This window comes from Kogia breviceps, chromosome 11 (assembly GCF_026419965.1).
Source record: "Kogia breviceps isolate mKogBre1 chromosome 11, mKogBre1 haplotype 1, whole genome shotgun sequence".
Taxonomy (NCBI): Eukaryota; Metazoa; Chordata; class Mammalia; order Artiodactyla; family Physeteridae; genus Kogia; species Kogia breviceps.
Genome location: NC_081320.1, coordinates 78,893,804 through 78,921,526, shown reverse-complemented (window position 1 = coordinate 78,921,526; position 27,723 = coordinate 78,893,804). Strand labels below are relative to the sequence as shown.

Below are 27,723 nucleotides of genomic sequence, written 5' to 3'. Positions count from 1 at the left end.
GACTTTTCAAGGAGAGAGATACACCTTCTTCTACTTTTTATATCCAACTATATTACCTTAAAAATGCTTAATAAAGGAATGAAGGAATTGTTTTTTAAAACAGAGAAAAGGGCACAAACTCTTTAGAGAAATAATAAGAATAGAATATAGAAAATCTGAGATTATTTACATACTGCCCCACTAGGGACCAGAAGAATAGACAAATTATTTTTCAAAGTCCTTTCTAGACTTGTGACACTGGACACTAAAATAGCCTAAATAGTCAAGCTGTTGACCTTGTGCACGTCTGGAATGTCTTGGGATCTATCTGATCCTTAGTTGTGACCATCGTGCACTCATGATATTGCCATATTCTAACCCTTAATTGCAATGGAAAGAATTATAAGTCTCTGATGAGTGAAAAGACTTCCATCAGATAGGAGCATTTTTTCCATGTTAACAATGCTCCCAGGACTTGACAAGCTGGCCCTCATTTCTCTCCATCAAGGTCCTGACTGTACTGTGAGAGCCTTGTGACTAAGAACTTGATTGCCTGCTTGGGAGGAGGAAAGGTGGGAAGTCAGGTGAGGAGAGAGCCTTCTCACCCCAATGCAAGGACAAGAACTCTTCTCCCAAGTCAAGGATAGGATATTTCCCAAAACTCTGAACGCTTGCCTAAGGTATATCCATATTTCTTTCCATGCTTTTGGGTGGAAATGTCCCATTCCCAGGTTGGATCACATTGACTTCATATAACAGCTGAACTCCCCAAACACTCAAACCAAGGGTGGCCAACTCTTTTGAAAACCTACTAAAGAGAAGACCTCTCTAGATGGGGCACAGACTCTCCGCTTCACGCCGTCCCTACTCAGTTTGCCTAGCAGATCGCATCACCCACCTACTCTTTTAGGCATTTTGTAGATCAGTGAGAGCACAGGACCAAGACCTGAGCCTTGAGGGGTGTCCCAAACAGGCAGAGAGAACAGAGGGCGCGGTCACTCCTTAGACCTGAGACACAGCAGCAGCCACTTCAGAGCTGGAAGCAGAAACTGGGATCTCAGAACCCAGTGGCACTAAATGCAATGGAAGAGCTACCAAGAACAAAGGCTGGTGAAGTTTGATAGGGGAGGTTCAGGAGTCATCCACAAGGGGGCAGGGACATAGTGACTTGATGGACTACATGTGGTCCATCACATGTGCTAGAGGTTTAGCAATCCATAGATGACAAAGAATGGAACAGGAGCTTAAAAGGAAGTGGAATATTTTAACAAAAGAGGAGTCATGAGCATATGTTAGGTTAGGAAGGAGTCGGTGGAGGAAAAGATCTTTAGGGTAACCTACACTCCCGAGCAATTGCTGTAACAGAGCAATTTCCTGGGATATGAGGTTTTTAGCGTCAAAACTGGTAAAGTCCCAAGTAAACTGGAAGGAGTTGGTCATCCTACAAAATGCAAAGGGGACAGAGTGGGGACAGAGAGAGGGAATTACAGGATCCTGGGAAAGGTAGAAAGGCTGACCTGAAAAGGGAGGCTTTCTATACACCAATTTTTATTCCACTGGGAAGTCTCTTGGTGCACAAAGAACATTTGGGTTTATGGATTATAGAAACACATTCTCAGTTGCTCAGTTAGCTTGGCTCAGGGCTGAAGTCTTGGTATCTCCTGCTACTCCCCATTCAAGCTCTTGGTTAACTTGTTTCAACTATCTAGAACCTCTGGTCACTGACATTCTAGCTCTCTGCTCTCTAAATCAAAGTCAAGCTTTCACTGTTATTCCTCAGCCCCTGGCAAATAAAGCTCCTTACAGCCAAGGTCCCAGGCCGGGCCTCTGCTTTGGATCAAAACATTCGTCCAAGGGCTTCATGGACAGGAAGTGCTCAGGCCTGCATCATATGGGTGGGTTTGCTAGAACGTCCCCCGACCTTCTCCTGCTCCCATCTGGCCACATCCCTGCAGAGCCCACATCCTCAAATCCCTCTTTGACACTTCATCTCCCCCAGCCTCCCCCAGCCTGGGTCCACTTGTTTTAACTGCTTTCTCAGGAGCAGTGTTTAGGTACACAATTCCTTATTAGTGTATCTTTTCTTAGAATTTAGGAAACTCTCCAAGCTGACAAACCGCTCCCCTTCATATCTGTCAGGGGTTAGAATCAAACAGGGTATCCTGAAAATATAGAACCAGAGTAGCTGCTGGTTCTGCTGCTATTAGCCATGTGACTCTAGGTGAGTAAGCTCTCCAAGCCTCCATTCTCTCATCTGTAAAATGGGTCTATAAATGCCTACCTCCCAGTGTCAGCCTAATTCACCTAGAAGGGATAAACAAGAACAGTTTGCCAATTCTTAGCCACACTATAAATAAGCTAGCAGCACCAGAGGTAACGATGAGCTGAAAAGACATCCGGGAAAGCCAGCAATAAATACCTGTTGAATGAATGAATAAATAAATGAGTGAATATAGGATTGCTGACATGATCAGACCTGGGGAGAACCCAAAAACAGTGCTAACCTAGGTATGAAACAAGGAAGGGCCAGTCCCAAGTTCACGGAGGTGGAATTTGAAGTAAGTCGGCAGTAAGAAGACAGACAAGCTGGCAGGACACCAGGTGCAAACATGAGCCACAGAGGAGGCCTCGAAGCAGAGGGAACCAGCCTTGCCGTGAGAAGCCTCCTTAGTTCGGGGCCACGCACAGGCTCAGCCACATGCTCAGCTGTCCTAGCATCACATACGCAGAGGCTGCCGGAGCCAGAAGAGGTTCCAACCCAAATGTAAGCGAGTAAAGCAGACAGGTACACGACAGCGGGGTGCTGGGCGGTGGTGAACCGCAGAATGCACGCCCTTTTCAACGGAGGCCTTTAAAAATCGGTTAAAAACAAAACCTTTGCCAGCCTCACAAATACAGATGAAGAAACCGGCTCAGAGAGCGGAAGAGCCTGCCCGCTGTGGCAGCCTGACGACTGCAACCTCTATCTTCCAACTGCAAGCGTTACATCGTCAAGACCCCGGGGGAGAGAAGAGGGTCTGTGGACATGGCAGGTTCAAACACAGATCTTTTGCCGCTGACCCTCAGCCTAAGCTGAGCTTCAGACTGCTTTCAGCACTGGCCTTGCCCTGATGCAGGTTCCGAGATAAAAGTGCAATAAGGAATGTGCCAGAAGCCAACATAAGGACATGATGCCCACTGGTAATGAGACGCAGAGGGAGGCTGGCTGTTACTAGTCTGCTTGGGCTGCCATAATAAAGTGCCACAGACTGGGTGGTCTACCCAGCAGAAATTTATCTCCTCACCGTCCTGGAGGCTACAAGTCCAAGATCAAGGGCATGTTAGTTTCTTCTGAGGCCGCTCTCCTTGGCTTGTCATCTCCATGTATCTTTACATGGTCTTTCCTCTGTGTGTGTCTGTGTCCCGATTGCCTCTTTTTGTAAGGACATTGGTCATATTGAATTAGGGCCCATCCTAATGACCTCATTTAACCTTAATTACCTCCTTAGAGTCATATCTCCAAACCACAGTCACATTCTGAGGTACTGGAAGGTTAGGACTTCATATGAATTTGAGGGGGACACAATTCAGCCCATATCACTGGCTTTTGGTAGAAATCAACAATCCTTCAACATTTTAATGACATCTGTCCTCTCTGGCACTGTGTATACTAGAAATAATCAAAAGACCTCACGGGAACAGAACAAGGGGTCCTCGTCATATAACACTGCAGCAAAGCTCTGATAATCAGCCTCCCCATTTCCTAGACACTTTAATTCTTTCATCTGAGAACTTTTTGGGGGGAGAGGGGGGGTGTTAAACATACTGTTTTCCAGGCACTCTGCCAGGTGCTGGGGACACATTTGGTGAGCAAAGCTGACCTGGCCTGGGCCTTCAGGCAACTTCAGAGTCTACTGAAAACATTTCTTCTGGTTCTACCCTTTACTACTTATATGTCTTCGACCAGGTTGCTTAACCTCAGTGAGCCTCAGTTTTTACATCTGTGAGATGAAGAAAATAATACCCATAATTAGAGAAGATAACATGGCACATGGAGAAGGTCTAGCACAGCATGTGGAACTCATGTGTCCTTAATCAACGTAAACCTTCTCCCCTAAGTCCTATTACTTAGGATCCCACATAAAATAATACATATTGAGGAATTAAACTTTTCAAACTTGAAGTGGAACATCTTTAATTTGCCTAAATTTGGTACTTCCCATCCCAGGGCAAGACGAAAACAGGACCATAACTTATTAGTGGAGACAATGAACATGTTATCAACAGAAAGGCACATTCCGAGATAACGCAGGTCCTGCTTCCCATGGGCCAGCTCATCCCTCCCTCTTCCAAAGCGGGGGGTTGAGGAGGGACTGGCGCCATCTTGGACCATAAATCATTTCCAAATGGTTCCTGGAGGGCACAAACCCCCGGAGCAGTACCTTCCATGCAGCTAAAGAATTTCCTGCCAAAATGGATAAGAATTTCCTGTTTTGCTTTTCATTATTACTTTAAATAATCATATTCAGAGTCTTGGAGGATCATAAGCTACAGGGGCTGAGAGGGTGCATCAACGTCTTTTCTGGATTAACTCCGGACGACTGCAGCCACTTTAGAAACGTCAAGTTGAGAGCGGGACGAAATGCACAAAACGGCCAGTTGGGATGAGAGAGAAGGACAGCTGACGCATGGGGTGCCCTTTGTTTGGCGCTGGACTTTACCCATGACTTTGCCCATGACTCCAGACCAGGCAGGAGGTGCCCACACTGTCGCTCAGCCTGATTCTCCCCCTTAGGGTTCAGGAGGGAGCTCCCACAAGCCCTCAGGGTTATCCCCTTTCCCTCCTAAGAAGGTCCCAGGTGCCCTCAGAAGCACGAACCTCTCGGGGCAGCTCCAGGTAACTCCCAGGCTAATTATACTTGCCCCTGTGTGGGCATCCACACACGCTCAGAGAACGCAGGCTGTACAGCCAAGGTCTAGGCGGCCAAGACCTGTGCTAGGTTCCTTCACAGGAAGTCTCACTTGCATTTGTCCCATTTCCCCTGCTGCACCCAGCCTAGAATAAAGCCTCAGGACCTTAGGGTCTCATCACGTCCAGCCCCAAGGACAGCAGTGGCCTCTTACCTGGTCTCCCCCTACCCTGTGCTATTCTTATCCCTACTTCTCTAGAGCTGCTGGTACCATCCACACACCACTCAATACGTTCACAAACCTGCTCAGAAATCGCAGAGCCTAGCAAACAAGGCACACGCCCCTTCTCCTGGCACTCAAAGCTCCGCGTGATCTGGTCTCAGATTTCTCTCTTATTATTCCTCCCCTCATGCACCTACACTTCAGCCAAACTAGGTCGTTCCCCATTCAGTTCACATTTCTTGTCCTTTGCCACACCCCTGCTTCTGCCCCCGCCAATCCTAGATCCTGTGCGCTCCAATCCCTGCCTCTCAGAGTGCAGCCTTCTCCATGAAGTCTCCCCATCAGGGCTGCTCGGGGCCACTGCCCCCATCCCCACTGTCCCACACAACTCTCTGTATTGTTTTGTCACAATGTAGGGACGATATGGCTGGTAGGACTGTCGCCAAATACTCCCAGTCTCTTCTGCTGGGCATTTGGTGGACGACCTCGTGACGTGCTTTGGCCAACAAATGTAAATGAAAGTGATCTGTGTCATTTGGGGCCGGAACCTTGAAAAGCCAGTGTATACTTTGCCACTTTTTCTTCCCCATGAAACGTGTCAAGGTGGGGCTTCCATCAGCCTGAGACCTTGCTGACCTGCTATGATCATATAGTGGGAGTGAGAAATGTCTTTGCATCATAAGCCACTGAGATTTGGAGGTTGTTTGTTATCACAGCAAAATCTGGCTTATCCTGACTGCTATGATATGAAATCTAAGAGGACAACTAGCCCATCTCCTGCTTTACAGGTGAGGAAACTAAGGCTTAGAGGAAGTGGAATGACTTTCCCAAGGTCACATCATTAGTAGTGACTCAAGTCTAGGGCCAAGTTCCCCTAACATCCAGTCCAATGCTGCTTCCACGGCACCATCCTGTAGGATCCTTGAGACTAGGGACCTAACAGCAGGAGTCTGGGATCTCAGCACTGGCCCTCCACTACTTAGCTGCATGATCCTGGGTAAGTCACAGACCTGTTTCCCCACTTCTAGAATGAGAATATGGGACAAAAACCCTTCTAGGCTGTCTCGTCCTGTACCCCTCTGTTTTCGCGTTGGTGCCCTGTATATGTGGAGCACCAACCAGCTATCTCAAGGGCTTATCTCCTCTCCCCTTGGGAGTAACCAGGACTTCTCCAGGTGGGGCAAAGCTCAGACTACATGCACTGACTCACTCTTGAATCACCCTTCCCATCTCCTAGTTCCTCATCCAGCTGGCCACAGCTGTGAGTTTATGTTTGACTCTCATCTACCAGGCCCTGCCTTCAACTGGTATTTATTCAAATAACATGTACAGTCCTTAACCAGCTCCACACAAGCACCTGGCCTTTGACAATAGAGTCCATGAGGTGTGAGCTTGTTTTTTCGCGTGTGTTTGTTTCTTTTGTTTTTTCTTATCACACCTCAGTTCTTGAGTATTCGAAGTGCTGTCAGCCTTTTAATCAGGTCATCAGGTTTCTGTCCAGGACATGCTCTTAATTCCTTTTCTTTGTCTTTTGATCGCCTTTCCTTAAGCTGCCTCGACAGGAAAAGAACCAGTTCTTTGGAAGTTAAGACGGGAAGTTCTTAAAACATGGCAGACCATCATGTATTCCTGGACATGGCGTCAAAAGTCAAGGCTGCCCTTCAGCCATCAGCCACATGCCTGACATTCTCAAGGAGTTGGTCAACCTAGAGCAGGAGGATCTCAGAGCATGGGTGACTTCTTCCTCATACTGGTGGCAGCAAGGACAGGCCGTGCCCTCGAGCAGCTCCTTTCAGAGCAAATGTTTTGCCACAGAAGTATGTTGTTCACAAGGACACTGGCAGTCTTGGGTTTCCCCTCCGCTTTGGCTAACTCTGTGAGGGACATTAGAGCAAATGACCCAGGAGCAACCAGAGGCAGTGACCTTGCAGCCACCTCCAGTCTTCCATTAAGCCCCCCTTTCACCTAACCCCAGGCTAGTTAACCAACCAGACAAAAAATGGAAAGGAACCCAGAAAGTCTAGTCCAACCTGTCCATGAGAAATATACTACAAATCACATCTATAGTTTAAATATTCTAATAGCCACATTAGTGAAAAAACAACAGGTAGGTGAAATTAATTTTAATGATACCTTTTTATTTACCCCAATATATCCAAAAATTGTCAGTTCAGTGTGTAATCAATACAATTATTATGAATGAGAAAGTTTACATTCGTTCTTTGAAACTGTTTTCAAAATCCAGTGCGTATTTTACGCTTACAGCACACCCCATTTTGGACTAGTCACAGTTCGAGTGTTCACTAGCCGTTCATGACTAGTGGCCTCTGTATTGAGAGCACAGGTCTAGGGAAGCTTCTTATCATTAGAGATGAGGAAACTGAGGCCCTGAGATGAGAAATGAATGACATCAAGCTCCCCACTTCAGAGGCAGGTTAAAGGCTAGGTGTCTGCGATACCCTTTTAGTTGTACCACTAAAACACCCCAAACCAGAACAAAACAAAAATACCACTCAGCAGCAAATAAGGTGTTGGTTTATACAAACCCCAGACGAAATGCTAAAGGTACTTTAGCAGACTACAAGAAGTCATGTAGAGCATGGACTTGAGGACATGGGGAGGGGGAAGGGTAAGCTGGGACAAAGTGAGAGAGCGGCATGGACATATACACACTACCAAACGTAGGGTGGATAGCTAGTGGGAAGCAGCCGCATAGCACAGGGAGATCAGCTCAGTGCTTTGTGACCACCTAGAGGGGTGAGATAGGGAGGGTGGGAAGGAGATGCAAGAGGGAGGAGATATGGGGATATATGTATATGTATAGCTGATTCACTTTGTTATAAAGCAGAAACTAACACACGATTGTAAAGCAATTATACACCAATAAAGATGTTAATAAATAAATAAATAAATAAAACTTAGATCTGTGACATGTTTTGGCCAATGAAGTGTGAGCAGACATGATGGCCTTAAGTGAGCAGCAGAGGCCTTACGTGGGCTTGTGCGGCTGGGCTCACCTCTTACGTTTCAGTGAGCTTTGTGAGAAGACAGGGCCTGGGAGCTGCGGCCTCACAGTTGGGCTCCAGAGGAAGATGTCTGTGACAGACCTCAAACTGACCCCAAACACGGCGCAAAACCAGTCATCTAGAGGTCTAAAAGAGAGCCACTGCAGCTAGCCCATAGGTCCAAGAAAAATAAAATCTTGTTTATGTAAAAAAAAAAAAGAAGTCAGGTGACTTTCAAGTTCAAGCAAGCTGGGCATTAAGGGAATTTCTATTGCTCTCCAAGTGGGGTAGTTATTTGTGCTCCAGTTAAAGCCAAGCAAAAGCAGCTTGCTGCCAAACAGATACTCCTTCCAGAAGAAAGGAGTCCTGGAGGGCCGCCTCCCATCCAGCTGGCTGTGCCCACACTAGTGGCCACTGGATCCACTAGCCTAGCTTCTGACCTGCAGCAAGACACTGAACAAAATATCTCTTTTTCAAAGAGAAAAGAGCATGAGTTCGGGAATCAAGTTGACCCGAATTCCAATCCCTGACCACCTCGGTGAGCTTCTGCCTTCTCCTCTGTCAATTGGGGAAGATGCTGATGATACTTTCCACTGATGGCTGCGGGGGACACTGAATGGCCTGGTCCTGCTAGTAGGTCCTTGGCACACAGTCAGCCTCCAGTAAACTTTGGCTTTCCTTCCCTGATGTTCCTGAGGCTGGTTTCTCATAGCAAATCAATGCCATTCTCTTAACTGCTTTAGGGAAAGGGGTTCTCTGGCTTAAGGGCCACTCTTAGCCAGGGCCACTTAGTCAGCTGTAGAGTGCTGCTAACTGGAACTGTCTCAGTGTCTTAATGGATGTCTCTGGAGCACCTTTCTAGGCCCGACCATGACGTGCATGGAGCTTCGCCCTCCTAGAGTCACAGGTGGTCCTCCTGGCAACACTGCTACCTGGGGTTAGGAAGAAAACCAAGCTGGGATGTCACAGCTCTCTGTCCATCCGTGCCACCTGGGGCCAGTCTCAGAGGGAGTCAACCCTGGGAGTGAACCCCTGACCAAAGTTTGGGAGGGAAACTCCTCAGTGTGTGTGTGGGGGGGTATGTGTGATAAACTTAGTGCCCAGCTTGGATATGGGAATGCCTCTCTCTCGCTGCGGTATTTCTAATTCTAACATCAAGTAAAAATAGAATTTCCTGTTGATCTGATAAGAAATTCCTGTTTTTCCAGGGAGCAGGGACGACTGTATCAGGGGGCATGGACAGCAGGGTTTACCAACTACTTCCGAGATGGATGATTACAGAAAGGAGGGGCCCGGTGGGCCCTGGTTCACATTTACTTATTCTTAAAGTGTAAAGACAGCTCATACCAAGAAGAATCACAGGGTGTGATGAATAATTTCCTACATACATTGAAGAGCTTGGCTAGCTTTGGAAAGTTCTTTCTGCTAGTTCCCTGGGGCCCGGATATTTTTAGTTGCCAGATGCAGTTTGGTCCAGATTCTCAGGCTGAGACGTTGAGCCTCACACATGGAACACGGCATATCAGGGCGGCACCTTGCAGCAGGGGGTGCAGGTGCCAGGCCTCAGCCTTCACCACAAATCCCTGGTCACCCCAGCTTGTGCTCTGCTTCTAGGGTAGCTCAGAGCCTTTGGCTCAGCAGTCCCCGCTGTGCTTGCTTCTGCATAAACAGTTCAAAGAGTTTGTCTCTGGTGGACATTTGAGGCTTTGGGGTCTCCCAGCATCCAGCTCCCATTCCTTCTGTTAACGGCTCCCCCATTTCTATTTGGAGAATCACCTCTTCCACCCAATGTGCCGGCTTGATGGAACTGTCAGTCAAGGATCCTTGCCCTCCCCTGGTCAAGTGGCCCATCAATCAGACCCTGTCCTGGGATTTGGAACCTTGAGTGGAGTGATGTCAAGACAGAAAAATGACCATCACCCATTCACCCCAGCAGTCAGCCTCTGACCCCAGGACCCCGGACCTTGTCTGGCCCCTGCCCTTTTGAGTCTGATTATTCATTTCTCCAATCCTGTGGGCTACCCAGGTGCCTTCTGAAGATCTCCATTTTCTAATGCTTATAAATAAAGCACTGTGATGAGCACAGCAGTGTGCTGATGGCGAGTCAGAGGTGTCACCGTGTGTGTCTTCTAACAGGAAAGTAATAGTCTTAGCACAAACGTATGATCCTGGACTGGCTGAGGAGCACCCCAACACCAGACGGCTCCTCGGCCTTTTAAGAGCTCCGTGAGGAAGGCAAGCAGCAACCATAGCACCTTTTGAGAAATGAGGAGGCTGAGGTTCAGAGACCCGCCGAGCTGCTACACAGCCTGGGGATGGCAGAACCATCACGTGAACATCTGTCTGCCTCCTGACCCCAACCTAGGATGTTCTCTACCAGACCTCCTGAGCTGAACTGGAGCTGTTTCCCCAGGATGGGGGTTATTTGATCTTTAGCCTCTTCTGCCTATTGATGCCCATGTCCTGGCTCACCAGTAACTAAAACTGGGAAACTAGCCTCTGAGATATATTTCACAAAGTCTGACTTGCATCCAAGCAGAGAAGCCATAAAAACACATTTTAAAGTCACCTTTAAAATGTCATTGGGGGGCTTCCCTGGTGGCGCAGTGGTTGGGAGTCCACCTGCTGATGCAGGGGACACGGGTTCGTGCCCCGGTCCGGGAGGATCCCACGTGCCGTGGAGCGGCTGGGCCCGTGAGCCATGGCCGCTGAGCCTGCGTGTCTGGAGCCTGTGCTCCGCAACGGGAGAGGCCACAACAGTGACAGGCCCGCGTACCGGAAAAAAAAAAAAAAAAAAATGTCATTGGGATTGTACGTGCGTGTTTCTGTTGATGCTTCATAATTGCCAAAATGTGGAACAGTCCAAATGTCCATTAATGGATGCATGGATACACAAATTTTGGTATATCCATACAATGGAACATTATTTGGCCATTAAAAGGAATAAAGTATATACCAGTGTATGCTACAGTGTGGGTGAACCATGAAAATACACTAAGTGAAAGAAACCAGGCACGAAAGGTCACACATCATATGATTCCACGTATGTGTAATACTCAGAAGAGATAAATCCATAGAGACAGAAGACAGGTGGTGGTTACGGGGGGCTGGAGGAGAGGGGAAGGGGAGAAACTGCTTAATGGGTACAGGGTTTTACTTTGAATGACAGAAAAGTTTTGGAACTAGATAAAGAAGGTGGCTGCACAATATTATGAATGTTCTAAATGCCACTGGATTATTCACTCTAAAATGGTTAATTTTATGTTATGTGAATTTTATCTCAATAAATGGTATAAATACTTTTGTTGATAAAATAACAGTAAAACTAAATTTGAACAAAACAAGAATATCATTGGGACTCATCCTTTCGTTTTAATTCCTATTAGTCCCCCTGACTCCTTTCTCTTCCTCCGTCAAACACTCACAGTCACCTGTCACCTCAGGGCTTCCTCACACCATTTTCACTCATGACGCTTGCTCTCTCAGCAATGCCCAATGACATCCCAGTGACTAGAGATGAAGTTTCAGTTGGGTGTTCAAAGTCTTCCAATCTCTACATCTAAACTGCCAGCATCCCCTCTACTTTAGCCAGACTGTTCTCCCCCCGTCACTGGTCACTGAGGTACGTGTGCTCTTCCTGAGCCCAGCCCTCCTAACAGAGATGATCTTCATGAACCTTCACCCTCTATAAAGGTGGGTGATGATGATGATGATATTACCAAACCACTGCTGCTACTATTAATAATAGCTTCCATTCATCCAAAGCCTCATATGCCCCAGCTCTCCTAGGTGTTTATAGTGGGGTAAGGATGCTTCCCATAAAATTGAGATGGTTTTGCTAAGCTCCCTGTATGTGGGGTAGGCTCTGGTGTTAAGTGTTCTGGTGACTCTTTCTTCTGTATTAGATATGGTGCAGCTTTCTCTCACTCTGCATTTCTACCGCGATAACATCTACTCCCTTCCGTTTTACATTTCCCCTTAACCTCTCCCTTGGTTGATATGTAGAATTTGGTATTTGTATGACCTATTGAGCCTGACGATGGCATTGCAGCCAAGATACCAGGACAATTGCCATCTATCAGGAACCTTCCCATGGGGTGGTGCTGTGTGTTAACAGGCCAAGAGGTCCTAAGAAGAAGAAGATAAAATGAGATCTTTGAGAACAAACATCTTTGACTTGTGGGCAAAGTTCCGTGGATGGGCTGCTTTCCCCTAGAGCTCGGGAGGGGCTGAATGGAGCCTGTTGTCAAATATTGCTATGGCGGTAAGGGTTATTTGTTTGAGGTTTTAGCTGGTTGAATGGCTGTTCATGTTTGTTTCCTCCTGATTTATATGCCTTTCAAACACACACCTTTGAGCAAGGCTGTGAGCTGCCCAGCCCAGGGTCAACAGGCATCTTGGAGTCAAGGAGTGCTAAGATTCTGAGAGCCGAATTGCAGGGACATGGCCTCCAAAAGAAGAAAGGGTGTTCCGGCAACACTTTACTTTTACTGTTTTCTGTAATATTTATAATAATTGTAGATAGACAGAGATAGAGCTGTGTCTCCACATTAGAGATGAGGCAACAGACTCAGAAGGTTATAGCCAAGCCACAAAGCTAGTACCGGTGGAGTGTGGACTGAATTCCAAAGTCTCTGCTTTTCCCTGCACTCCAATGTCAGTTCCCCTCTTCTCTCCATTCTTAGTCACTCCTTGGGGCTCTTCTCTCTATGAACGAGCTGGCCTTAGATTAGCTCTCCCACCTGTGGGGTCTCTTTTCTGGAATCCTACTGTGCATACGAGCTATGTTACTCACTTGAATGTTGATTTCATAATCGTCTAATATATTCTAATCTAACTGAGTCTCCTAGTGAGACAGGAAGGAAGGAGGCAGGGCACAACCCTTAAAAGAATGACACAGCTGTCAAGGACAGGACAGGACATAAACTGGTTAGAGCCAACAAAGTCCAAGATAGCGGAGGATCAACTTCCAGTAGACCCTGAGCCTCATTATATGTTCATTGTGATATATTAGCATCTAAATGACACACCCACGACAGTTATGAGGCCGACCATAAAGGGCCAAAAAGTGGGCAGTGGCCCAATTCCTGGAAATCTCCACCCCTTCCCCCAAACAGTTGGAATACTCCGCCCACTCATTAGCCTATGAAATTACCCAGCCCATAAAAACTAACCACCCCATATTTCGGGGAGGCTCTTGCTTTCTGAGATGGACCGCATTCTGTCTATGGAATGTGTATCTCTCTCAATAAACCCGCTTTCACTTTACTATGACTCACTCTTGAATTCTTTCCAGCACGAAACTAAGGATACTCACTTGGCAGCCCATCCCAGGGACTCACCCAAGGCCTGGGACATGACCATCCTCTCGCCACATTTTTTCCTACAGCACTAACATATGACTATTTCTTTCAAGCATGCGTAGCTTGTATCCTCGATAAAAGCATAGATTCCTTGAGAGAGGATGACTGCTCTGCTCCCCTCTCCTCACCCCTGCCTAGAAAAATGCTAAATAAGCAGGAAGTGACCACCATGTCCTGGGATCTGGGAATTTAAATGGTCCTTAAAGATTGTTCTCAGGCTTCCCTGGTGGCGCCGTGGTTAAGAATCCGCCTGCCAATGCAGGGGACACAGGTTCAAGCCCTGATCCGGGAAGATCCCACATGCCGCGGAGCAACAAAACCTGTGTGCCACAACTACAGAGCCCGTGTGCTGCAACTACTGAAGCCCATGTGCCTAGAGCCCGTGCTCCGCAACAAGAGAAGCCACCGCAATGAGAAGCCCGCGCACCGCAACAAAGACTAGACCCCACTCACCACAACTAGAGAAAGCCCGCGCGTAGCAACGAAGACCCAACGCAGCCAAAAAAAAAACCCACACCAAAAAATAAATAAAATAAAAAAACCCAAACAAACAAACAAAAAAAGATTGTTCTCATCCAGGACCAGACCACTCTAGAAACTCCTCAATGATCACACGAGCAAATGAAGAAAGAAACATTGTTTCAACTGACTTCACTACCTCTAGTTCTTTTTGCCCTTAAATAGAAATCCAAAATTTCTTCTAGGAGAAAGAAGACAAAAATAAATAGATAGCTAGTGGGAAGCAGCTCCATTAGCACAGGGAGATGAGCTCAATGCTTTGTGACCACCTAGAGGGGTGGGATAGGGAGAGTGGGAGGGAGACGCAAGAGGGAGGGGATATGGGGATGTATGTATATATGTAGCTGATTCACCTTGTTATACAGCAGCAACTAACACAACATTGTAAAGCAATTACACCCCAATAAAGATGTTAAAAAAAATTCTTCTAGGAGAAAAGAAAGTTAATTCCATTCCTTCCAGGGTTTTGGCTCTCAGAGTTCCAGAATTGACAGTCACCACTACTGAGACTCATTTAGGGGCCATACCGACTCTGCTTTTAAAAGCAATACAGGTTCACAACCCCTTATCCTAAACTCTCAGAACCAGGTGTGTTTCAGAATTCAGAATTCTTCAGATTTCAGAAAGGTGTTGTGGTACATATACAATATATCCTGTAACAACCCCAGCAGTGTCCAAAGCAGCACCTCATTAGTATTTCTAAATACAGCTGCATTCCACATCAGGAGAGGTTTTAATTCCAAATGAGTTTCGACACGAACCACACAATTTACAGAGCTTTTTGACTGCAGAGTCGTAGATGACAGAATGTGGACCTCTAGTAGATAATAATTATTGAGTGCTTATTATACGCCAGACTCTGCTAAATGCGTACTGTGAGTTAACTCATATAATCCACCAACAGACTAAGAGGTAAGTTCTCATTTTACTTCCATTTCACAGATGAGGAAACTGAAGCTTAAAGAGGTTAGCAACTTGCTCAAGATCACACAGACAGTGAGCACGGGAGCAGAGCTCCATGGGTAGTTATAGATACCACCACCCCTCCCCCATCTCTGTGGTCCCCTTGGAGGGCACCTAGGATGGTGGACATAGGAGCAGCAGGTGACTCCCTTGGGACAGCTGGGTTATGGGCCTGGGCAGATTTCACCCTCAGGCGTGGAGAGGCAGAGCCCTGGGTCTTGAAAGGAAGAGACAAGAAAATCAGCCACCTTCCAGAACTAACGGAATGACAGGTTCAAGGCTGAACCTCAGCCTCGACCATGAATGAGACAAGCATGACATGGGCATCACCTGGCCTGGAGGGTCCGCAGAGTGCAGGTTAAGAGCAGGAGCTCTAAGGCCAGCCCATGAGGGTCAAACCCCGTAACTAGCTGGGGGATGCTGGACAAACTTCCTTCCTTGTTAAGTTTCAGTTACCTCTTCTGTGAGATAAGGTTTCATCATGCTTCTTCACAAGACTGTCTGTCTGGAAGATTAAATGAAACCATTCATGTAAACACAATGCCTGACACAGAGTGCGACCCTTGATATTGGCTTTAAATAAACGCCCGTGACGGAAGAAAATAGGATTGTAAATTGAGATAACCAGAGAGGAAAGGCATAGGCTGACTGATCCTTCAGTGTTCACGTGCCGCGTCTCAATCCTTTCGCTGCTGAAAACACCCTCGTTTCACAGCCCTTCGCCACTCAGCCACGCTAGACTGCGGGTTTGAGGGGGGCGAGAGCAACGCCATCAGGGCCGCGGGCAGTCAAGCATGTCCTGAACAGGCCACGCGGAGGGGGTATGGCTGTTTCACATGGGCTCGGCTGGAAGGTGAGGGTTACGGTGGCCCGGGCTGGAGCGCTAAGGTGCCGGCAAAGACCCCGGCAAAGACCTTGACCCGCAGTCTCTGAACAGCTCAAAGACAAATGGATAGGTCGCTACTCCTGTCAGGTCATTTCTACACAAACACCCTGGGACATGGCCTCGCTCGCCCACGGTTTTCCTCCCGTACCGCCGAGAATATCTGAAATCATGGCTAGTTCTTACTGACACGTGGTTTGCCCTTCCCCCACCAAACAGCATAACCTCAGGCCTGGGGCCGCGTTCTGCAAGACGCTTGCTCTCAGACATTCTGCACCTGAAAAGCTTTCCTCTCGCCTGCAAACTCACGGCCAGACACGGGCACCAGACAAAGGGCAACAGAGAACAAAAGTTCCAGGAAGACGGGGCATTTGACCACTCACCACTGTGACTCCCTGCTCACCACTGTATCCCCAGGGAAGAACAACGTTCAGCAAATGATATAGGTGCTTAACAAATGTTTGTTGAGGGAATAAAGAAAAGGACACGCACCTCTTGGACCGTGCAACGTGCGGCTCAGCGTCCCCCGAGGGGGTGTCCCTGCCTCGTCCTCACCATCCTGGCTGCAGGCTCCTCCTGGCCAGCTCGGGAGCTCGTCTGAGCACCACGGCCCACACCTGAGGCACAAGGAAAGGGTGCCAAAGCCAGAGGAGTCGGCCCTGACTGGCTGCTCGGACAGTGTTGTCAGCTGTGGCTTGTCAAGCCCCTATTTAAAGCTCACAATGTCTGTTCTTGTTCCACAGACAGAGCTGCCATTAGGAGCTTTCCAGACCCAAACTCAGCTGCTCCGAAGAGCAATAATTAAATCAACAGACCGTGATGTCTGCTTTCGGTGCCTTTCACACCTGTCTGCCAGCAGGATTACAGATCTTGGCTGGGCCCAGACTGGTAAGCACCCTGCAAAAATATCCTGGGGCTGGCGGGGCCCAAGCTGCAACTCACTGACATTTCTCGGGGGGCTGCCCTGTGGCCCGGGGGAGCCGCAGGTGGCGCTGGAATGAAAGAAGCTCACATAGAGAGTCGGCAATAGGCTACGGATATGGGCCAGGAATAATCGCTCCCCTCGTGAGCATTTACTGGGTGCTTCTGGCCGTCAGAGCTGTACCGGTTTCTCTGTCTCTTGGTTCCCTCCTTAAGTGGCCCTGAGCTGAGCAGTTTCCCCAGGCTGAGGAAGGCACTGCAGGCCCACAAGAGACATTCTGGAAATACTTGCTGACTGGGCAGGGGCAGAGGTGGGTGACACCCCAGATTAGAGGCTCTGTGGCCAAGTTCCCCTCCCTTCCTTGCACATCTCAGTGACCCCCGCCCCCCGGATGGTGTGTCCTGGGTTTGGGGCCACAGGCTCTGGGGAGCGGAAAGGAGAAGGCTTTAGGCTCCCAAGGGCTCATGGGAAGGGAGGTCAGCATGTCACTTTCCTCTCTCAGGACCCCATGGCCTTCCGTAAATACACACAGCCTGGAATTCCTGACCGTCCCAGCTGATTGTCCAGGAAAAAGAAAAAAACCACAGAGCGCCCACTGAGCCCTGCCCTATTCCAGGTCCCATAAACACAGACGATTAAAAATACTTGGAGCCCTTGAAAGAATGCCTTCCGCACCAGGGCCCGAGGGTGAGGCCACGGGCTCTGAGACAGGCAAGAGCAGCCCCTAGAAGCAAAAGCAGTCACCTCCTGTGGGGGCCTGGGGGCCTCTGCTCTGAGGGGCTCTGGCAAAGAAAGCTGGGAGCAGAAGTGTCTCTGGAGCCTGGAAGGGCCTAGAAGAAAATGACAGAGGAGGCCTGCTGATTCCTACTTAGAAAGAAACCCAACTAAGGTCTGTCATGTTTTTCCTTGTAGTTCAAAATTGTAATGAAATAAAAAGTAGAAAAACCTGTTGTTATCATCCGACGGGTTTTCTAAAGGGGAACTTCTACCTGGGATCACAGAAGGAGGTCCATTGAATGATAAGCTGCAGCTGCCACCTGCACAGGTTGAGTCCGTGTGTGTGTCATGAGGGTGGGCAGTAAGAAGCAGACTCAGCATCCTGCCAGGGGTGATTGACATGGTCGCAGGAGGAGGTCAGGCTGCTGTTACCCGGTGGGAGCAGGGAGAAGTCAGGGCACCAGGCCATTCCTTTGGGTGCCCTCGCTACTCTGCCCCAATCTTGACAGTATATGGAAAATGAAGCGGTCATGGGCTTAGAAAAGCATTGAAGAGACTCAAGCACCTCAGGGATGAGCGTCTATCCGGGTGACACCACCAGGGAAGCTGTTGAGACCAGTAGAAGGGCTGGCTGAGGGTGTGGGCAACAAGGATGGAGATATGAGCATAGATGTGGCCCTGAGACCAGCTGGGGTTTGTCTCATTTCTTCCTCTTGTAAGTGTCTCCCAGGAAAAGAGACCACCAGAATTCTGGAGGAGCTGCTTCCAGAACTCCTAAGAAGAAGTGGGTCTGAGTGGCACAAAAGACAGACCATTGAAAACGCTGTGCTGAGCAGCCCAGATGCCACTTCAGGACTAAAGAACTTACTCCCTCAGCTGCTGCAAGTGCTGCCAGCTGAGAACCCCCTTCAGAATTGCCTTGGTGGTAGAGAGTTGCCTCGCCCCAAATGACACCCTCTTCCCAGGGCAACCTGCATCCAGTGACCGGTGGATGCGGAGGTGTAAAAGCCCTGTACCATCACCACCACTCGATCCGACTCTGAAGGTCCACCCCAGCTTCCGAGCTGCCCACGGTGTTGGCGGAGGCCTTTGCCGCCGCTGCACCGGCCCGACGCTCTCCCCTCACTTCAGTCCTGCTTCCTCCTACCCTTCCTTCCACAGATGTCCATCCCAAGAGCGCTCTCGAACCAAGCTTCCACACTGCACGCTGATCCTGCCTCTGTCTGGCCTACTGGCATAGGGCCAAGCACCCACACTTGTGTTTGGCCAAATAAATACATCTTCGGAAGTCTGTTCACTATGTACGCATTATCTACTAAAAACTTAAACAATATTATTAGAGCAGATGCAAATGATCCCCTCCCCCGCCCCCATACACACAAAGCTCAGGGGGAAGCCCTGGAGTCACCTCCAGGAAGCCCTCAAGAGTTTTCTGAAAACCAGTAGGTCAGGGCATGGCTCCCGGCAGAAGGGAGTCCTGGGCGGGGCACTAGTTCAGCACCAGAAAGTCTGATTCTGACCCACGCTTCCGCCCCTGCAGCTGGGTGAGCTGAGGCGTCAGCCCACTCCTCTCACTGCCGCACCCTCATCGGTCTGAACTGCCCCGGCTCCTCCCTGGGTTGTGTGGGAGAGCAAATGAGAGCTTCAAACATTATGTTTGGAAGGACATTTTAAACTGCAAAGGGCTATGCAAAAATAAGAGAATATCATTTAGCGAATGGCCAATGAATTGTGTTCATTCACTGTGTTCGTGGCTAATTCTGGACACTCATCCCCCTAGTGCTGGATTAAACAAGATATCAGCAGGACCTGCCCTAAACACACCCACTGTCTTCTTTGCCTAGTTCATTTTAAGACTCAAATAATAGAACAAATGTGAAAGTGCTTCAAATGTCATACTAGTGTGTATAGGTTTGCTAAACAGTGGTGGGTTTGGAGCGGGGGTGGTGGGTGCTGGAGAGAGGTAGGCTGGAACCAAAAGAGAAGACCCAGGTCCCATGCTTTCTCCACCGCTTACTAACTTGGTGGCCTTGGGCAAATCACCTAACTTTGCCTCTGTGAAATGGGACTGGTAGTTCAAGCTTTGCTTTCCTTACAGAGTTTTAATTTTTTTTTTCTTTTTCTTTTCTGAAAGTCAATGAAAATATGTATTTGGAAGCATTTTGGGTAAACCGAGGCCAAGAGACTTACAAAGTCCTTACCTCCTATAAGTGGAGAAGTTACATGGAACCCAGGGCCTTGACTCCCAAGCTCAGCCTCTTTCCACACTGGGTCAAGTATTAGGACTAAAAATAACAACAGCAATGCTGATTACAACAGTGATCACCACCGCCTTTAAAACACCTCAGGCAGGGCTTCCCTGGTGGCGCAGTGGTTGAGAGTCTGCCTGCTGATGCAGGGGACACGGGTTCGTGCCCCGGTCCGGGAGGATCCCACATGCCGCGGAGCGGCTGGGCCCGTGAGCCATGGCCGCTGCGCCTGCGCGTCCGGAGCCTGTGCTCCGCAACGGGAGAGGCCACAACAGTGAGAGGCCCGCGTACCGCAAAAAAACAAACAAAAAAATACCTCAGCCAGCTTGGCACATCTGTGTTCGTTAGATGCCCCTCTGGGCTAAGGGAGTACAGCCTGGTGAAGATACCAAGGTTTCTATTTCAAACCCCACTCACCACTCAGCCCCGGTGCCCAGTACCCTTGGGCAGTGTCCAACCTGCCCGACTCCATGTTGGAAACCCCTGTGGTTATCACCTTAAGTTCTGAGTTGTTTTTCTGCAGCAGGGTGGCTGTGTGCTCAACATTTCACTATTTCGAAGGCTGTGCCCTCATAGAGCAGTGAAATCGGTAGGCCAGAGTGTAGACTGGTCAAGAAAGAAAGCACCAATCTGACAGATGGACAGGGGGTGGCACCCTTCATCTCCTCTTTTCCTAGGAGAGAACAGGGAAAGGAATGTGGCCTGGAATCAGAGGAAAGAAAGAGGAGAGGGGGAGCCCAGCATGTGGTCAGGATTTCAATCAGGAAAGTTCTCAGCAGACAGAGAAGAGGGCATCCTCAAACTTCCCATTAGGGAGGGGACCTAGGGAGAAGGGAGTCCTGAATGTTCCCAGTGTTTCCAAAGGGCCTCTCCATTCCTACTGCGAGCTTTCCCCTGCAGCCAGGAGGTCTGGCCACCCATGAGGCGGCCCAGAAGCCCATTAGGTCGGTGGGAAGATGAGCCGAGCCCTCTGGGGTGAGGCGGGAGGTGCTGGGCCTGCATCTACATTTCCCAGCACACAAGCCCAGTCACCTCCCTTGTCCCTTCTCTCTCCATGTAGCACACACCCCTTTATTCTGGGTGTGGACCAGTGGCATCTTGCCTTGGTGGAGAATGACCCAAGTCCTGTGATACACAGGGATCCATCCACCGCTAGCAGCTCATGGAATAACTCAGCATCTTGAGAACGCCGCGTAGTAGCTGGGAGGTGAAGGCAATCCGCGCGGACACCACTCTGTATTTCTAGGTCAGATGAGTTTCTGGATCAGGGGGATCAAGGGGGTTATCTGAGAGTACAGAGTCGCAAGTCAGCTGACCTAAATTCAAGTTCTAACTCAGCTGCTCACCCACCCAACTTGTAACTGAAGTTAGCCAACCTCTTGAAGCCTATTTCCTTACCTAGAAGATAGGATTAAGGCCCACATCATAGAGTCACTGTGAATTAAAAACAAAAGTATTTGTGAAGTATCATATGACAGGTTACACTGAGGTGGGATAGGGTGAAGGTGAAGATCAGGGTATTTGGGGTTAAAGAGCTCTGCACTGGGTCCCAGATCCACTCTCCACTCAGGCTGGACCTTGGACAGGCACTGAAACTTGTTAATGTAGATTATTTTTTAGAGTAGTCTTAGGTTCACAGCAAAGCTGAGCAGAAATTACAGAGACTTCCAAACATCCCCATCTCCCCAGTCCAGAGCTTCCCCACCATCAACATCCTGCCCTGATGTTACAACTGATGAACCTACATCACCACCCAAAGGCATTATCACTCAAAGTCTTTAGCTTACATTCGTCCACTCTTGGTGGTGTACATTCTGTGGGTTTTGACAAATGTATAGTGACACGGATCCACCACTATAGTATCACACAGAATATTTTCACTGCCCTCAAAATCCTCTGTGCTCTGACTATTCACCCTTCCCTCCTTCCAGCCCTGACAACCATTGGTCTTTTTACTGTCTCCATAGTTTTGCCTTTTTCAGAATGTCATATAGTTGGATCCATATCCTACGGAGGCTTCTCAGATAGGCTTCTTCATTTAGTAATGTGCATTGAAGGTTCCTCCATGTCTTTTCATGGCTCGATAGCTCATTTGTTTTTAGCACTGAATGATAATCCATTGTCCCAAGGTACCACAATTTATTTCTCGGCCCACTTACTGAAGGACATCTTGGTCGCTTCCAAGTTGGGGCAATTATGAATAAGCTGCTATAAACATCCACGTGCAGGGTTTGTGTATGGAGTAAAGTTTTCACCTGAGTAAATACCAATGAGTAGAAGTGCTGGACCATCCGGTTACTGTCACTTCTCTGAGCCTCACTTTCTTCATGACGTTTGATTGAGCTACCGCACATGAAGTGCTTTGCACAGCATCCAGCACGTAGCTGGGGCTCAACTAATGGGAGCTCTGCTCATCAGCCTACTCAAATATTAGTGAAAACACTAATGTAAGGGATGTGAATCCAAGCATTGCCTGAGGGGGATGACATATGGGTACGTCACAGTCATGAATCATCTCTCTGCAGCCCAAGAAGGCACAGGGCAACGAGAAATGCTGGAAGGCTGTCAGGGCACCGCTGCTTCCACTGAGGAGGGAAGTTGTGGTCTCCTGAGCAGCCTACGCTGTGGGAGGGGAGATGGAGATGAACCCTCTGTCCCATAGTAAAGTTTGTCCCAGGTTGAGCAAATCAGGGTGTTGGGGGGGCATCATGAACCCTTAGACGTCTGCTGTCCTCCACCGTCTCTTTCCCAAGTCCGCTCCTCACACAGTTTCCCCCACCCCTTCCTCCACCCGACTCATCTGAAGCTAAGCCCTGCCCATAACCAGAAGCTCAGAGGTGACGAAAACAGGCTCTTTGCGTTTCACCTACTTCCTGTGAACTCACTTAATTGTTCCCAGAATTACCAGGTCACCAGGAAGCTTCGCTAGTTCCGTTTTTTCCTTTTTTCTTTTTTCTTTTCTTGTTGCTTCTCTGAAGACAAGATCTACTTGGGATCTAGACTTGAGTGTAAAGTGTGAGCGGGTAGTATTTCCTTGGAACCCCCTTCTTTGGTATCTTTGGAGAGGCTGAGTGAGGGGATGGGACTGAATGACAAAATGAGGCTCCCCACGTGGTATGTGGTTTTCGGAGGCAATGCATCCTTTCCTGCTGAAAGGACTAAAGACGTGTCCTCCGGGCCTCCAGCCTTGGGCCATGTTAGCTGGAAACAGTAATGGTGCTTATGTTTTGTTTATATCTCACCCTTCCTTCTCCTTCCAGGCTGCTATGGAATGATTAAGTGGTCTGAGTCAGGATCAGGCCTGAGCCTTCCAGGAGCCGGAAAGCTGGAGTTTCTGCCAATGATGCTTTTACAAAGCAAGCGAGCATAGGAGGCTGCCATAGGAGAGCCTGTGTGGGTAGCCCTCTAGTGACATCACCTGGGCATCCTCCAACAGGTCACCTCTAAAATGAAGGTGCTGGACTTAATGACCTCTTTGATCTCTTATAGACCCATTTTTAAATACTTTTCCAAATGATCTTAGCACTCGCCAGTAGAAGTTACTGCCATGATGGACACGTTCACTAAAGCTACACTGTCCAATAATGGCAGCCAGTAGCCAGGTGTGGCCATCGAACACTTGAAATGTGCCTTGTGTGGGCAAGCAACATTTTTTATTTCATTTAATTTTAATTACTTTATTTATTTATTTGTTTAAATGTATTTATTTATTTGGCTGCACCGGGTCTTTGTTGCAGCATGTGGGATCTTCGCTGCCGCGTGTGGGATCTTTTAGTTGCGACATGTGGGCTTTTAGATGCAGCATGCGGGATCTAGATCCCTGACCAGGGATCGAACCTGGGTCCCCTGCATTAGGAGCATGGAGTCTTAACCGCTGGACCACCAGGGAAGTCCCTAATTTTAATTAGTTTAAATTTAAGTAGCCACAAGGGGCTGGTGACTACCATATTAGTCAACACAGGTCTAGGAAGCTGGATTCTGTCTCTTTTAAACTGCATGTTCTGTCGATTCTACCTGAAAATGGTAGTGCAAAACTGTCCTCTTCTCCTCATTTCCAGTTTCCTCCCTAGGCTGAACCATCACCATCCCCTCCTCCCTGGTTTCTTTTCTCCTACTTTCACCCTCTAGGATCCTTTTGGCATAGCACAGAGTGAGCTTCTTAAAAAGTAAAATTGACCAAGATACTCCTCTTCTGAAAATGCTTCAACAACTTCCCCATCGCAGTAAAATCGAAAACCCCCATGAGGCCTGGACACCTTGCTCCATCTCCCCCTTGCAGCCCAACACTAGGCTCCTGGAAGCCACCAAATCCTTTTCCACCTCAGGTCCTTTGCACAAACTTTCCCTTTGTTCTAGAGCTGGGCTGTCCAATACAATGGCCACTAGCCACACATGGCTTTTTTATATATACACTTAAATTAATTGAAATTAAATAAAATTTAAAATTCAGTTCCTCAGTCAGATGAAACACATTTCAAGGGCTCAAGAGTCACATGAGGCTCATTGGTATCATACTGGACAGCACAGACATGGAATATTCCCATCATCACAGAAGTTCTGGGACAGACTTCCCTACACTCAAGCTTGGCTAACTCCAACCTACCCTTCAAGTCTCAGCTTAAATGTCACATTCCCACGGAGGCCTTTTCTGATCCTCCAGCCTAAAATAAGAGCCCTGCTTTCTTTCGTACAGAGCCTGCAATTTTCTTTTTTAGTTCTTACAACTGTTTGCAAAGTTATAGTTAACCTGTGTGGTTGTCTAATGTATGCGTCTATTAAAAACTAGGATAATGTCTTTTTTGTTTACCAGTCAATCCCTGGACCCTATCTCGGTGCCTGAGACTTAGTAGCAGCTCTTTCATATTGGGTGGATAAATGAATTAATGAATACATGTATAGATGGATAGAGTGGTTGCACGTAATTTACTCATCTTTCAAAGCTCTAGGTAAAGAGCCAGAGCTCAGGAACCATATGGCCCTGGAATGAAATCCTGACTGCCAGCCTTTTCTTAGCCTGTTGGTTAACCTTTTCGAGCCACCCTCTGGACTAAAAAAATGTAGTCCAGTTTACAGTGGACCCCAACTCCCTGTTCTCCCCGGGAGGAAGGCAGCCATGCAGCCCGTGGCCATTCTGTGGGCTTCTATGGGGCACATGTCCACAAAGACACTGAAGTGCCCACAGATGTTCAGGGGGACTCACTGTAGTCAGAGGCCCATCACTGTCTTGAGTTGGTCATGATTTTGAATTGCTGCTCTTCTTGGTCTTTAATGATAACTTACTGTGGGTTTGTCATTGTTGATTGAGTTTATTACGGATTATATGGTGAGCCCTATAGTGCATAGGGGGCAGAATGATACCAACACAAGTGAGGTCTGAACTTTCCCAATAACTAGACTTTAAGACACGTAGCTTGCTGTTAAAATATGAGTAATCTTAAAGCTAAAGCAGACGTGTGTGTATATATATAAATAATCCCTCAAAAATTTGCCTTAGAATGATAGCTTATTGTAACCAGGTTGGTTTTCCATGTGGCAGTATAAAGGGCGGGGCCAGCCGGCTGCGGGCAGTCATTTAACCAGCCCCTGCACTGCACACAGCTACCGTCACTCCTTTTTACTGCCTTTGCACCCTGAGCGCCCAGTGTCTGCGGCAGCGCTCAACCGCTGCTCTGACACCCACGCCGCAGCTCCAGGGTTCCAACTGCAGCCCTGGGTGCAGCTGGATCAAGTTAACTGCAAAACAAGACACGCACGGGAACAGCCAAGAGGCCCCGCCGAGGACACGGGCAAGAAGGCATTCACCCCAGCAGCTGTGACTGCACCCAGGCTCCCCTCTGCATTCCTGCTGGGAGTCCGAGCACATCCTGTCCGCTGTGTCCATAAAAACAACCTTTGTTATGCCCATCTCAGCATTGTTTATGATGGTAAAACCACTTGGGAACAAGCCAAATGTCAACATTGGGGGATGCATTAAATAAACCACAGTGCCATCCATACAATAGGAAACTATGTATCCATTAACAATAACATGGAGGAAGAATATTAATAGACACGTCAGCTGGGAGCCTGTCTTTGCTCCTTAGGGGGACACCCGGAGAGGAAGGCTGGCTGTTCTCACTGCTCCTTGCAGCAGGTCTCCTGTCTCCAAAGTTCATTCTTTCCATTTCCTCTTCCGAAGAGCCCTCTGGCCAGGCTCAGCCTATGTAAATTCTACCCATCAAAGGTAGGCAGGATAATGGCTCTCCAAAGAAGTCCACGCCTTAATCCCTGGATCCTGTAAATACCTTACCTTGCAAGGCAAAAGGAACTTTGCAGATGTAAATTAGGTTACAGACCTGAAAATAGGTGGATTATCCAGGTGGGGCCCAATCTAATCAATTTCCCCAGCTGGGGTCAGAAGAGAAAAGAAGAAGAAATCACAGATATTCAAAGCCTGAGAGGATTCGCCCTCACTGCTGAGGGCAGGGGTGGGGCACATGGAAAGCATGAGGAGGAACGTGAATGTCCCCCTAGTAGCAAAGACAGGCCCCAGCTGACAGCCAGTAAGGAATCAGGACCTCAGTCCTACCACCACAAGGAAGTGAATCCGGCCAACAACTTGAATGAACTTGGAAGCAGATTCATCTGCAGAGCCTCCAGAAAGGAATGCAGCCCTGTCAACACCTTGATTTTGACCTTGTGAAACTCTAAGCAAAGGACCCAGCAGAGCCACATGGTACCCACATATCTGACCTACAGAACTGTGGGATAATAACTCTCCTGGAAACTTTCAAATATGTAGTACAGTCTTACTAACTATAGTCACCATACTGTACATTACAAGGTGTAGTTTTAATGCACTAAATTTGTGGTAATATGTTATGGCAGCAATAGAAAATTAACACACCATCCTTCAGCACCATCATTCAGTACAAATGCCACTTCCATGAAGCCTTCTCCAGTTTATCCATCTATCCGTGTGTCCCCTCTGAAGTCTCAAAGCATTCTGCCCCTGAGCCTCTTCAGCCATTGCCATGGTCTACCTGGGTTATATAATTAGGGTTATTTATGTACATGGCATATTTATCCTGCTGGATGATGTGCTACTCGGGGCAGCATCTGAGGCTTATTCATCTTTATTTTCCTTCCAGGGCACAGCACCTCATGTGTAGTCAGTGCTAAATTTTTCTTGGAAGTATGTTTCACAGCCTGTACGGATGGTTATTGTTTAATAAGATGAATTGCTGTGGCAATTAGGAATTGAAAGATGGACCCTAGAAATACTTGCAAATATAGAAAGGAATAGCTGACAGCATAAGGAAGACTAGAATGGACAACAGAAGGATATATGAATATAGGGATGCTTGGAATCCTGCTCCTGCAGTTGGCTCTGAGATGTAAATTCATATGCAAAATCAATAGGATTGAAAGTTATCTAAAGTGTTTTAGAATATAACCTCTTAAAAGATTCAACTTCTTGGCAACATGAAGTTTTAAGTAAATGAATGTTCTTCTGCTGCTTCAAATGGATAGAAATGTAGAAGATGTAACAAAACCCAGCTGAGCTCAAAAACAAAAAGAAAGGGAGACCCCCACGTTCCAAAAAGAAGAGGGAGCTTGAAGTCAGAAGGTCAAGAGCAAGATGCAACTACCAGATGATGGAGCCTCTGTTACACTTGGTCCCTGAGGGACTGAGCAGAGTAGATCCCCACCGATATCCTTTGGTGTTGACATAGCAATGAAGAAGCAGAGAGAATCCCAAGCATAATAAATAAAGAGTTAACACATACCTAGATAATGGAATATCTTAAAATACCTTAACTGAAGAAAAGCAGCCAGTGAGAGATGTATTACCTGCAAAAGAAGGACAATTTGACTGACATCAGAAAAATATATGGCAAGGACTGAGAGAAAATAGCTGGTTCCTAGAATTCAATGCCCAACTAAATCATGATTTGAGGATGAGGGTAAAATAAAGACATTTTTTACAGAAAAAAAAGACTGAGTTTACCATTCACAAACTCTGACTGAA

General features: G+C 47.8%; 1 protein-coding gene across 1 annotated transcript in view; it reads right to left on the bottom strand.

The window, feature by feature from the left end:
- Positions 1 to 27,723, bottom strand: part of CAPN14 (calpain 14) — a 149,413-nt gene that overhangs the window by 120,852 nt on the left and 838 nt on the right. The window contains 1 exon segment of the mRNA XM_067006923.1: positions 27,508 to 27,545. Within this exon segment, the coding sequence (XP_066863024.1) occupies positions 27,508 to 27,545 (38 nt within the window).